The sequence below is a fragment of the Boleophthalmus pectinirostris genome, unplaced genomic scaffold (assembly GCF_026225935.1).
Source record: "Boleophthalmus pectinirostris isolate CB_2022bp ecotype Guang Dong unplaced genomic scaffold, ASM2622593v1 HiC_scaffold_2, whole genome shotgun sequence".
Classification (NCBI taxonomy): domain Eukaryota; kingdom Metazoa; phylum Chordata; class Actinopteri; order Gobiiformes; family Gobiidae; genus Boleophthalmus; species Boleophthalmus pectinirostris.
Window position 1 is genome coordinate 16,189,706 of NW_026571152.1, and position 12,291 is coordinate 16,201,996.

General features: G+C 39.4%; 1 protein-coding gene across 1 annotated transcript in view; it reads left to right on the plus strand.

Annotated features, from left to right (window-relative positions):
- Positions 1–12,291, plus strand: part of LOC110166803 (voltage-dependent calcium channel subunit alpha-2/delta-1) — a 182,812-nt gene that overhangs the window by 152,806 nt on the left and 17,715 nt on the right. The window contains 5 exon segments of the mRNA XM_055155850.1: positions 2,909–2,971; positions 4,705–4,808; positions 9,356–9,445; positions 9,543–9,610; positions 12,216–12,254. Of these exon segments, the coding sequence (XP_055011825.1) occupies positions 2,909–2,971; positions 4,705–4,808; positions 9,356–9,445; positions 9,543–9,610; positions 12,216–12,254 (364 nt within the window).

The window sequence follows — 12,291 nt, forward strand, 5'->3', positions numbered from 1 at the left end:
CATTTTGTATATTTATCTCACTTTATTCCGAAAAGATAACTGCACAAATGCAAGTCAGCCAAAACAAAAGATCAGCCTCTGCTGGAGATTTAATGGTGATAGAAAGTGCAAATACGGGCCCGATATATTGGTTTATCTCTAATATATATACTGATACAAATTCAAACTTATTTCTGTTCATGAGTTTAAGAATGATGACAAAAAATAGTAGAATTGTCATAGTGTTTGACAACTGACAAAACATCTTTTGAATGGTTAAAAAGTCCTCAAAATGATGCCTATTTAAAAAAAAGAAAAGAAAAAGGAAACAACGTTACATGTTATTGTTTTGAAAATGCTATATTCCCCCAAAAACAGCACATTAACATGTTTTATAAGTGTCATCTTCATTTTTGAAGCTGAGTCCCCCTCATTTTGCTTCCCTTGCTAAGTCACTCCCCCTTCAGAGCACTATCACAATCGGTGTGCATTCCGCTAATGAAGCTTCTGCATCAGATTTGTCAAGTTGCTCTGTACAGTTTTGTATCATGCTTTTGTATATTTCTGGAGAATTGTCGTGTGGGAGCATGGGTAACCGTATGGTTCCAATAGAGCCTGGGAGAGATGCAAAAATACTCAAATGTGCATTGATGACATCTAAAACCTCTTCAGGCAAGATTTTAATGAGGGAATGATATTATAACATAGAAATCAAAACAATGATTCTGCATAATACCTCCTTTAAACATAAGGTGGTTTTACTGTGTGACTAATTAGTTTAATGTTCCAATATGATCTTATACTTTGTTCTATTCATTTGATCTATGTTCTGTATTGTTTAGTTATATCCTTAGCTAAGTGTTAACCTATTCTAAAGAGGAAATACAGAACTACCTTAATTGAAATGGTCTGCCCCAAACCACTGCGTTCTCCCACCCACTCTCAGAGCAGGCTGGGCTCTCACACATGCTAGGTGTGCGGCCCTTAGCACTCCCTCCTCTGTATAATAGGATTTGGCTGACTTAGGAGCATTACAAAGCACCACTAATGAGAACAACAGGTTTAGTCCTCTCACAACAGAGAGCAGGGAGCCCAAATCCTACTACCTCTGCCTGCACAAGGAGGATGCTATATGGCTTTTTATTTACATTACACTAAAACATACCTGGACTGGTATTTTGTTTCATTCACATGTTTAACGCACAGACCCTGAATATTTAGGCAGTTTTTCTCTCAAACTGGAAACCGTTTTTTTCCACCTTTTGATGTCATGTGGTAAAACGGGAAGTGCTCCAGTGTGTTTTTGAATGCCATACCACTTCACTGGAAACATTTGGATTATTTCAGCCCTGAAATTGTCCATCTTTACTGAACAAAAGTAAAGTGTAGCTGTTACTACCACTAGATGACAAGGTGGAACAGAGCATTTTGATCTTTAGTGATGTGGATAGTCTAATAATGCAGGGTTAATCAAGCATGTGTGAATGAAACAAAACATAACTCTGGGTATGTTTTTGAGGAGGTAACAATGTTCTAACATGGGTTAAAACTCACTGGAGTCAATTTTGCATAATATAGGACCTTTAAATGTGCACTGTGTAACTTTTCTTGTGGAGGTTGCGCCAGCTGCTTGTCTCCATGGAGATGTCATTGTTTTGTCTGGAATGTCCTGGTATGGCATTAAACATATCCATCTTGCATTAACTCACAAACATGGGTTTAACATGTATTCTGACATGTAACCTGGCCCTGTGGTGTCACCTGCTGTCTCCCTAGAGATGAATTAAGTGCAATGCCATACTGTGGAATATTCCAGACAATATCTCCATGGAGAGAAGCAGGTGGCAGACCCTCCACCAGAAAAGTTGCACAGTGCACCTTTAATCAAAAATGATAAACGAAGTAAAGGACTTACAGAGAAGTCCTCTATGCGCAACAGCTAAAAATCAAACTTCAGGTCATTTCAGTCTTATATAGGTCTTTTCCAGATGCTCAAAGACGTTTTACAATTTCGCTATTTATGGTGATAGTAATTTACTATTGTAGCTGCAGCTGCCCTGGGACAGAATGATGGGACTAAGCCTGCCAATCTGCTCCCTCTGCCTCTTCCCCAACCACCACCAATGCTCACACACCACATTCATACTAGGCAATGTGGGTGATGTGGCTTTCCTGAGAACACAGTAAGTTTTTTGAGGCAGGCTAAGTGTCTTGACCAAGGACACAACAACAGCATTCCTCTGTGGCAGCTATAACCAAACTACCAAAGTGTGGACCAGTGGATCAAACCACATTACCTGCTTTTGTTTGAGAACAGGATTTAAACTGTCAACCTTGTGCTCAGAGGACAAACAGTTCACCAACCGAGCTGTCTGGTGTGTTCAGTTGGATTTTGACTCGGGTCAGAAAGGACAAATTGACTTTGATTGGTGATTTTGGATGTATCAAGGCTTCTGATTGGCTGAGGACAGAGATATATGTTTGGAGAGTTGAGATATAAAATTGATGATCATTTTAGCACACTGACTAATTTTGTTGTCACGAGACTAAAATGTAAAACTTGATATACTAAGAAATGGACTTTATACTTGATACTGATTCCGATAGCACAATGATAATAAAAACACTCTTTATTTAGACTATAGAATGTGATCAACTTTAACTTGCAGTACTTTCTTTTATATTACCATGTAGTCTTATGTCTGTGTAATTCCTTAGTAGTCCAGGTAGGTTCCATAGTGGTCCATGTGCATATACTAGTCTATGTGGTCTTGTACTGTACTTCTGATACTCAAGGTTATTCTAAAAGTATTCAGCAAAGGTTCATTTCTGTCGTGGGAATGCAACTTTTTAGTATCGATATACTAAAGAGTATCTAGTTTCGATAATAGATTTAGTATCTTTATGTCTGTGCTTCTTTGTGTTCCAGAGACGGTGTGGTGGCCAGATTTGTAGCAACAGATGGAGGGATCACAAGAGTCTTTCCGAAAAGGTACACTCTGTCTCTCCTCTCATCCCTCCTTCCCTCTCAGTTACAAATGGCCCATCTCTCTGCATGTCTTAAGTGTAGGATGTAAACAGATCCTGACTATGGACTTTTGGCTGGCCCTTTCCCTTGCTCCTCTGAGCCTGTCCAAGAGCATGTTGGATTAGCCTTTTAGCGCAGAGCTGTGGAGCCTGCCAGAGACCACAGAGGACACGGATCAGGGCTAAGGATGCTAGCTAGGTTTCAATCACGCTGATGTGTTGCTTTTAGCGGAGGTACATTGGCTGGATTGCGTAGTGTTGTAAAAGTTATTAAAAGTGCTATACCTGATGTTTACTTTTAACATGAAAAACAGAACTAGTTCATTTGAAACACTTTCATAACGAATTCCTAGCACCGTAATTATTCAAAGCAATGAGTTTATAAGTGTTTGTTCCAGCTTTAAATCCTCTATCTCAGGAATCATTGCCAACACAGAATGTATAGCCGGGTTCTTGCAAACCAGCTAGTATATTTTGATCCCTGACCTAGTCGCTGGAGAGAAATGAAATTGAGTGGAGGGACTAGGTGGCATCAGCCTGGCTAAAGGGTGAAGTATACTTCTGCGTCGACTCAACGCGCACTGCCACCATCGCCTTGTCGCTGTTGATTTATGGATCTGCGTCGAGGTCTATGCACCGCAAAGTAATTCACCACCAAAACGCTAGGGGGCTAGGATATATGCCCAGTCATATATACAGTCTACGTGTGACCTGCAGACGTATAATCTCTGAAAAGTTTAACATGAACCGTCTCTAACGCAATAAAAGCACAGAACAGACTCATTAGTACAATATCCCTCTGTCACAGAAAGAACACACATATTTCACTGAGTCGTGTCCTTTTTAAGTCCGACAGAAGCTGAACCGCGTCAGGACACAAGGAGCTATCTGTTTTTTGAGCACTTAGTTTATGCAAGTTAGCCATGCGGTTTTAAGTTTTGTTTCTGTAAAACGTAAACACATATGCGCAGAGCTGCATTAAACACATTATTTCTCAATGTATATTGAAAGAAAGGAAAGCGGAGTGCTGGAAATGTATGTAGTGCGGCAGTAGTGGGGACCAATCACAGCCCCCATGATCTGAGTCGCTTCCCCTGCTGTCTGCATCTTTTTGACGCGTAGTTAGAAAATTTCGGAGGTGCACGTCGGTCGACGCAGACTCTCTGCATCAAACGATTTGACACTGGACTGTAAATTGGCCGTAAATTCCATTTTTGGACTGTAAATTCCATTTTTGTTATAAAGTGCCATGTAGCTTGCATAAGTAGGAGACCGACCCTCGACCAGGAAAAATGACAGAGTGCACCTTTAAGTAAATTAAGGACTACTACTTAACTCTGTATATAGTGTTTTAGTAATATCGTCTATTGTTCCCAGTCCTTTTAGGATATTAGATAAACTAGATAAAGTTGCAACTTTGTGTTCAAAAACTGTGAGATGCCTCCAGAGGCCATTGTAGTTTCAAGTACAACGTGACATCACCTATGACTGATTACAGCCAAGTGATTCTGAAACACCTGGCTGCCGGAGCAGAGAGCAAAATATGTAAAATACCATAACTTCATCCAAACCTCTTCCAGCTTTCATAAGTTTCAATCTTGTGGTCTCACTGGTCACCCACACATACTGTTTGGATTATAATAGCATCTGTTTGTAGTATTATCAGCGTATTTCACACCTGTCTCTGATATTTTGCAGCTCTGGGCCAGACTGGACAGAGAATCCTGAACCGTATGAATGCAGCTCGTACAAAAGGGCCCTGGACAATGAAATCTACATATTCACTGCTCCCATTTATAATGGTATGTGAAGGATCAGTGTATTTAGTCACAAGGTGCAGTTTAACAATCAACTTTTATGGGGTTAATATTGTTATAACATTATTAGTTCAGAGTTGTATTTTGATTGATTCATGCATGTTTAAGTAATCTTAACTCCTATACCCATGAGACTACATTGAGAGGGATGTCACATTGGTAGTTTGGAGGTTTTTTTTGTTGGTAAATGAAATTGTTGACAATAATATAACTTAAAAACAAATCCTATTAAACATTAGCGGGTCTTACCTGGTACACGTGTCAGTGTTGATCGCATAGATAGTGCCCTAAATCTACAGTGTCTGCTGATGTTTGTTTGCCTGTTTACTTTACTGTAAAGCCCTGGCAGTGGTAGAGGGAGAGAATTCCCATAGAAACAAACTGACTGACTTTATCAGAGTTTCAGAGATCATGGATTATTGTTGCACAGCAGGATGTACACATTATTGAAGACAGAAGAAAGCCTGAGCCTTTTACCGGATTTACAAAGCTCCAGATTGACAGTAGAATTGGATTTCTGCAGCTAAACAGGCTAGCAGCTAATCAAACCATACAAGCTATGAATTTATTTTTACTCTGATATTTGTTTTTTCTTGAATGATTCAACCACAGTCTCACAACAAACAAAAACTGTAAACTTGCGAGTTGTTGATTAGCAGTATTAATTATGCAGAGAGAGTGATACTGACAGTTTAAATTATGTGAAATTGACAAAATAGCAAAAACACGATGTGCTCTGACTAATATAACTACGTAGCAGCTAAATCACTCTTGTGAATGTAACTATTGATTTAATTTGAGCTTGTGACTTTATTTTCTGCAATTTCACATTCCTAAGCTGTCAATTAACGTCCATCAAATTAACAGTGTTTCGCAAAAAGCATTTGGGAGAGTTACTCCTCATACTCCTCTCTCTCTCGGTGAAATTAATAGAGCAGCAGTCATGAAGTTTAAATCATTCAAATAGAACCAAACAAACCTTGCCTTTTTTTCTGATCAATTTAAATACCCCAAAGTTTTATATATCCCATCCATCCACCCATTTTCTTCACCTTATCTGGGGCTGGGTCGTGGGGGCAGCAATCTAAGCAGGGACTCCGAGACTTCCTTCATCCCAGACACTTCTTCCAGCTCCTCCGAGGGGACTCCAAGGCATTCCCTCAAGCATGTCCTGGGTCTTCCGCGGGGCCTCCTTCCTAGCCACCTCAGCTGGCTCCTGTCGACGTGAAGGAGTAGTGGCTCTAGCCCGAGCTCCTCCCGTGTGACTGAGCTCCTCACCCTATCTCTAAGGGAGCGCTCAGCCACTCTGCGGAGGAAACTCATTTCGGCCACTTGTATCCGCGATCTTCTCCTTTCGGTCATTACCCAAAGCTCATGACCATAGGTGAGGGGAGGAACATAGATTGACCAGTAAATAGTTTTATATACTGTATGCATCAATTCTTCCTAATGACTCGTGGACTGGGAATATTAGCATAGGACTAGCTGGCCTAAAAACATGCGCCTTCGCTAATCTCTAAATCTCTGTTAGCCTTGAACAGTTGATGAGTAAGATATCTACATACCTCAGCAAAAACGCCACAAATTAATGAGATCATCAGGATTAGGGACAATAGACAATGTGAGGAGAGCTGACTACATAGGACTGCATGTATTCCTGTTTAAAAGCCCTGGTTGTAATTGGACGAAGCCGGTCTAATCCTAGCTCCTTTTGTGCATGTAAGCGTATAGTGAAGTCTGGCGATGTGCCCGAGATCCTCTCTACTTTTGGATGCTGTTCAGGAGCTGATATTACTGACTTTAACCCCCTCCACACACACACACGCACACGCACACGCACGCACGCACACACACACATGCACACACACACACACACACACACACACACACACACAAACGCTCCCCCCTCTCTCCCTCTGGACATTTCCTGTTGTCTCCACTGATGCGTATAGCAGACAGCACAGGCTATTGCGTTGTAGTATCTAAATTTTGACTTGAAAGAAACATTCATAAATTTCTTTTTTTTTATACTTTTGAAGAATTTGGTGTGTTTTTTAACTTAATGGTAGACACTAGAGTGAAGTTTTTGGTTCAGTTTCCTCTCTTGCTTACACCCTTTAGGTATTTCATGATTATTTAATCAGTTTGCACCCATAGATTTGTAGGACATTGTAACTTCAAAGGCTGTTTTCACAAACTGCATTTCTCCCTCTTGGAAATTTTAATTTTTAATCTAATATATCTACAAAATGAAGTAATTTTGCTCTGTCCTTATATATGAAAACTTAAACTAATAAAAAAAAAGGTTGAATACATTTGTTGCTATAGTTACATAAGTAAACTACAGAACAATTTTCAAAGTGACACCTCTATGTTTTTTTATGTTCAACTGCTGTGCCTTGCTTTAAAATAATATAAGACAGCAGTGATAGAGTGGATTAAGCATTTGTCTTGGAACAGGAAATACACAGTCCTCTGCATTTGACATATCCTTAAATGCCAATGGGGCAACCTGTCAGGAGAAGAGGGCCCATTGCCAGTTCCAGTGGCCCAGGTCCAGAGGTTCTTGGGTAACTTCATTGTTGTGACTTTAAAGAAGACACATTGTGCTTGTGTCTGCTTCATAGTTCTAATCTATGACACCTATGGATCATTATGTTATCATCTGAATAGTTTACATTGCAATATTCAATATTCATCCAAAACGACTACACACTACACACTAGGATTTTTCAGTCTTAAACAATCTTTAAACATGCAACAAAAAGTGCACACTACAGAATACAAAGATTTAAATCTCCGATGACAAAGACTGCTGCCGGATATGGCAGCAGACCACAAGCTAAAAGTAGTTTAGATGCATGTCGAAACTATGTTGTTTTTATTATTATTATTATTATAAGTATGAAATGTGGTGCAATACTTGAGGATACGAAGACCACAAAGTCAGGACATACCTCCTTGAAGCCCCCCCCTAAATTGGACAAATGATACTGTGGTGTGTGAGGGGCTTTAATAAAAGAAACAGTCAGCAGACTTCCGTTAGGAAACTGCGGTGTGCAATGGGAGCTGGTGTCGCCTTAAACATCATTGCAACAGTTGGCACCTCCGATGGATAGCTAGGGATCACGCTAGCGAGCCACAGATTTTTATTTTTTTTTCCATTTCTGCCAAAATGACTACGCAACGGTGTTGAATCCTACACATGTCACTGATTAAGAAAATAAAATCAGAGAACACAGTAAGTAAAGAGCAATGGGCGTATACCAAGGACAGTGAAAACAGGAGTTGATTGGCAGTATGGCGTCTTGAAAATAAGATTAAAATTTGCTCAGACATGCACAGATCACTCTGGATTGTAAATTGTGAAGGGAAAAGAGCTACAGCATGGTTCAAAGTTCTGAAAAGTCCATTTTGCAAGATTGCTAAAATGATAAGTCCAGGTAAGTTTTTAATGAGGAACATAACATTATTACAAGGTCATAAAAGTGGATTTAGGTTAATACTGTATGTCTCCTTAACCCCATAAACAGGCCCTCCCTCGTTCTATCCCTCCCTCCATCTCTCCATCCATCATATTAATGTTTGTGGAATTCCCCTCAATAAGATTGGACTGTATCCATCAACTATATGTGAACAGTGACCCTCCCACTTTTGGATGAATTACTGTGATTAACTTCTCACTCTTTCCCTCTTTCTCTCCTCTCCATCTCGATGTTTCTCATCTTATCCCTTTTTTCACCCACTCCCTTTCTCTCTTTCTTTCCCAAACCTCTCTCATCACTCTACTCCCTCTCTTCATCTCTCTGTTGCCCTCACTCCCCCAACCACCTCCCGATCTCTCTTCATCATCCTTTTTCTTTCTTCGCTTCTATTTCCATCTCTCCACCTTGCCCTCCCTCTCTTCCCTCTCTCTTCTTTCCAACCACCTCTATCTTTCACCTCGACCTCTCTTTATTTACCTCCTAATCTATTCCACACCTCTCTACACCTCACCCTCTTTTCCTCCCATCTTTCTCTCTTTCCCTACCTATTTCCCCATCTTTTAATCTATGTACCGTCCTCTCTTTCTCCACTTCTGTCGCTCTCCACTTTTTCTCTCATGTCACCATTCCGCCTTCTTTCCCTCTTTCCTCACATCTCTCTCTCACACACCTTCACCTTCCCCAATTCTCATCATCCTCTTCCTCTTTTCCGCTTCTCGCTTTCACCCTTTCTTCCTCCATTCTGTCAAATTCTTCCGCATCTTCTCTCTTTCTCATTTCTCTCTCCTCTTCCTCTCTCTTCCCCATCTTTCCCCTTTCTCATCTTCCTCTCACCCTCTCTTAATTCTCTCTCTCTATCTCTGTCTTCCTTGCTCTCTATCTACCTCTTTTTCTGTGTATCCCCCTCACTGATATCTGTTTCTCCCCTTTTCTCTCCATATCTCTGGCTTTCGTTTTTCACCTTCCACTCCCTCTCTCTTTCTCTATCCTTCCCATGTCTCCCCCTTTCCCCTTCCTCTCCCTCTTCCCCTCTCTCTCTCTCTCTAGCTGAGATCCGGGAGCAGGTGACCGACACTGGGATCCTGGTGAGCAAAGCCGTGGCCCTGACCGTGGACGAGGTCACCCTGAAGCCGGCAGGTGAGGATCTGGGGCTGGCTCTCCGGGGCATCTGGAGTAATGAAAAATCCTACATTTTTCATTGTGTCAGCTGACGCGCTCTGTTTGTCATCCGTAGTGGTGGGAGTCAAACTCAATGTCACATACTGGATGAATTCTTTCATTAACGCTACTCTCAAAGTGAATGTAAGTGACCGTTCTGCATGTACTGTACACTTATACGCCATCAGTCAAAAGTTTGAACACACTCTTTCATTTTTGTTTTTGCTTTATTCTCGTGATTATTTACACTATAGATTCTCACTGAAGGCATCAAAACTATGAATGGACATATATGGAAGGTAGTAAATAGAGATGTAACAATAACTGAAATACTATGATATCGTATTGTCAAAGTTCTCAAAATAATATCGTGGAACGTCACAATATATCGAATTACAAGTCTCTTTGCTTCAATTAAAAGTTATGGTGCAGCAATAGCTAAAAAAAGACAGAGGGAACTACATAGACCATGATCCTTTGCTCTATTTCAGTGTAGACTAAGCACTTTTAAGTCTTAGTTCTTTAGATTAAGTCTTGTCAAGGCATTTTAAGAGGAAAAAGTAGCATATTAACAGTTTTGTTAGTCGCAACAAAATATCACAATAAATATCATACTGTGAGATGTATATCGTGAAAATATTGTACCGAGAGATTTGGATATTGTTACATCCCTAATCGTGAGCCTCCCCACCATATTGTAAGCTTTCCCATGATATCGCAATAAATATCGTACCCTTAGGTTCATACTGTGACAATATCGTATTTTGAGGCTTGGATATTGTTCCATCCCAGGTAGTAAACAAAAAACACTCACCAGTGAAGTGAAAAATATTTAAGGTATCTTTATCAAAGGCTCATCATAGAAATCCAAAATCCATGACATTTTGAAATTTAACAGAAAAAAAACATCTTTGAATTATTTTCATTAGGGATGCACCAATCCAGTAGTCTGACTCCTCAGCCAGTTTCACTTCGTAGAAACCGTTTGACCTCGCAGTGTTAGGATTCATTTGCTCGACAGTAGACGGGTACTAATTTTCATTTAACCAATCGCTGCTGTTTGGTAGTCATGTATGTAATGTGCCGCTAACAATATATTAAGCTTTTCCCACATCCTGTAGGAAGAAAGACAATAATGTCTTTACCCTTGATGAAATTCACTAAACATTCTCTTTATTCTAGCTTTAAATGGTCGATCTCGGGAATCACTGACAACACTGAATATATATGGCTCTTCGCTGATTGGCTGGTGCCCGAACTTGCACTTCCAAGGTTCTTGCAAACCGTCTAGTGTATTCCAATTCATACACATACACATAGTCGCTGGAGAGAAATGAAATTGAGAGGAGTCATTAAGTGGCGCCAGCCTGGTTACCAATCCAGTTTTCTAATACCGATTTCAATACTATAGCTTTAAATATTTACTGATACCCGATATCAACCGATACCAGTGCAGAGACTGAAAACAGTATTTATTTCCTTAAAACAAAGCTAAAATAAAACAAAACAGCTCCAAATGTGTTATGTAGCTATTATTTCTATTCTTACAGAAAAGCTTAGTGTGAATAAAAGTTTGAACATTATGAGACTTTCTGGGCAAATTACAACCAGTAAAAGTTTTTATTTCATCAATTTATAGACCCCAGCCAGTATAGTGAGAAATACAGCTGCATTTACAATTCAAAATCTGATATAAAAAAAAAGATATTCCATAAGTGTGGTAACTTAAAAGAATTTGAAACTAAACTATATATAAAAAGTTTTATGGAACTTTCTTTTCTTTGCTACATTTTTCCATATATTTGCAATATAAATCTGATGTCTTCGGTGTGTATCTACAGGAAACAGTGCACATAGAAAAAAAAAAACATTGAATGAGAAAGTGTGTCCAAACCTTTGACTGGTGGTGTATAGCATTATGACCTGGTTATTTCACAGTTGACTACAAAATCATTCATAACATGAGAGGTCTGAAAGTCTTTGCTTAGGCAACTACTTTCTGGTCAGTACTTTGTAAGTGATCAGAGAATCGCCTACAAGTAACCAGGTCATGGGACTCAAGCAGAGCACAGCATGTGGTTTAGAGCATGCTACAAGCTAAACAGGAGGAACTAAGATGAAATATTTTTAACAATATATATAATCATGTTTTGTATTGTCCTCTGTTCTTTGGTAGGTTTTCTTATTGTGGATATGCTGGATATTATGTTCAGATAATAATTTCATGATAACAGACATCATTTTAGTTTTGAATTTATTTGTTTGGAGGATAAGCCCCTTGAGATAATTCACCATCTCGTTTTCGAGGGGGTCCTCAGAATCACAACAAAAGACAGATACAGTAGGGCAGACAATAGGTTACATAAATTCAAAATAAAACATAGGAAAAAAACTGTGTATAGTTTCAGACAGGGCTGCAATCTGCATTAATATCAAATCAAATTTGTCACCAAAAACCTGGAAGTTATATTGTTTATATTTTAATTAAAATTAAAATTTAAATGTTTTTATTTTGCTTTTGTAGAGCTTCCCACATAACATGAACCAGTCTTGGATCACAGTTCATGTTATTTATTTATTTATTTATTTATTTATTTATAAAACAAAACTGGGTTAAATAAAAAAGCTGAATGAGCAAACCCAAAATGCCTGCCTCCGTCCGGGCACACAAATCAAGAGTGGATAATTTACATAATGTTATGGCTGATCCCAAATTCACTGCTGTTCAACACACACATCTTTTCTTTAGTGCAAGGATGAAATCTGTGGCTGTCTGCGGAATGACAAGGTACTGGCCATTAAAAACGAATATATTTCTGGTAAGA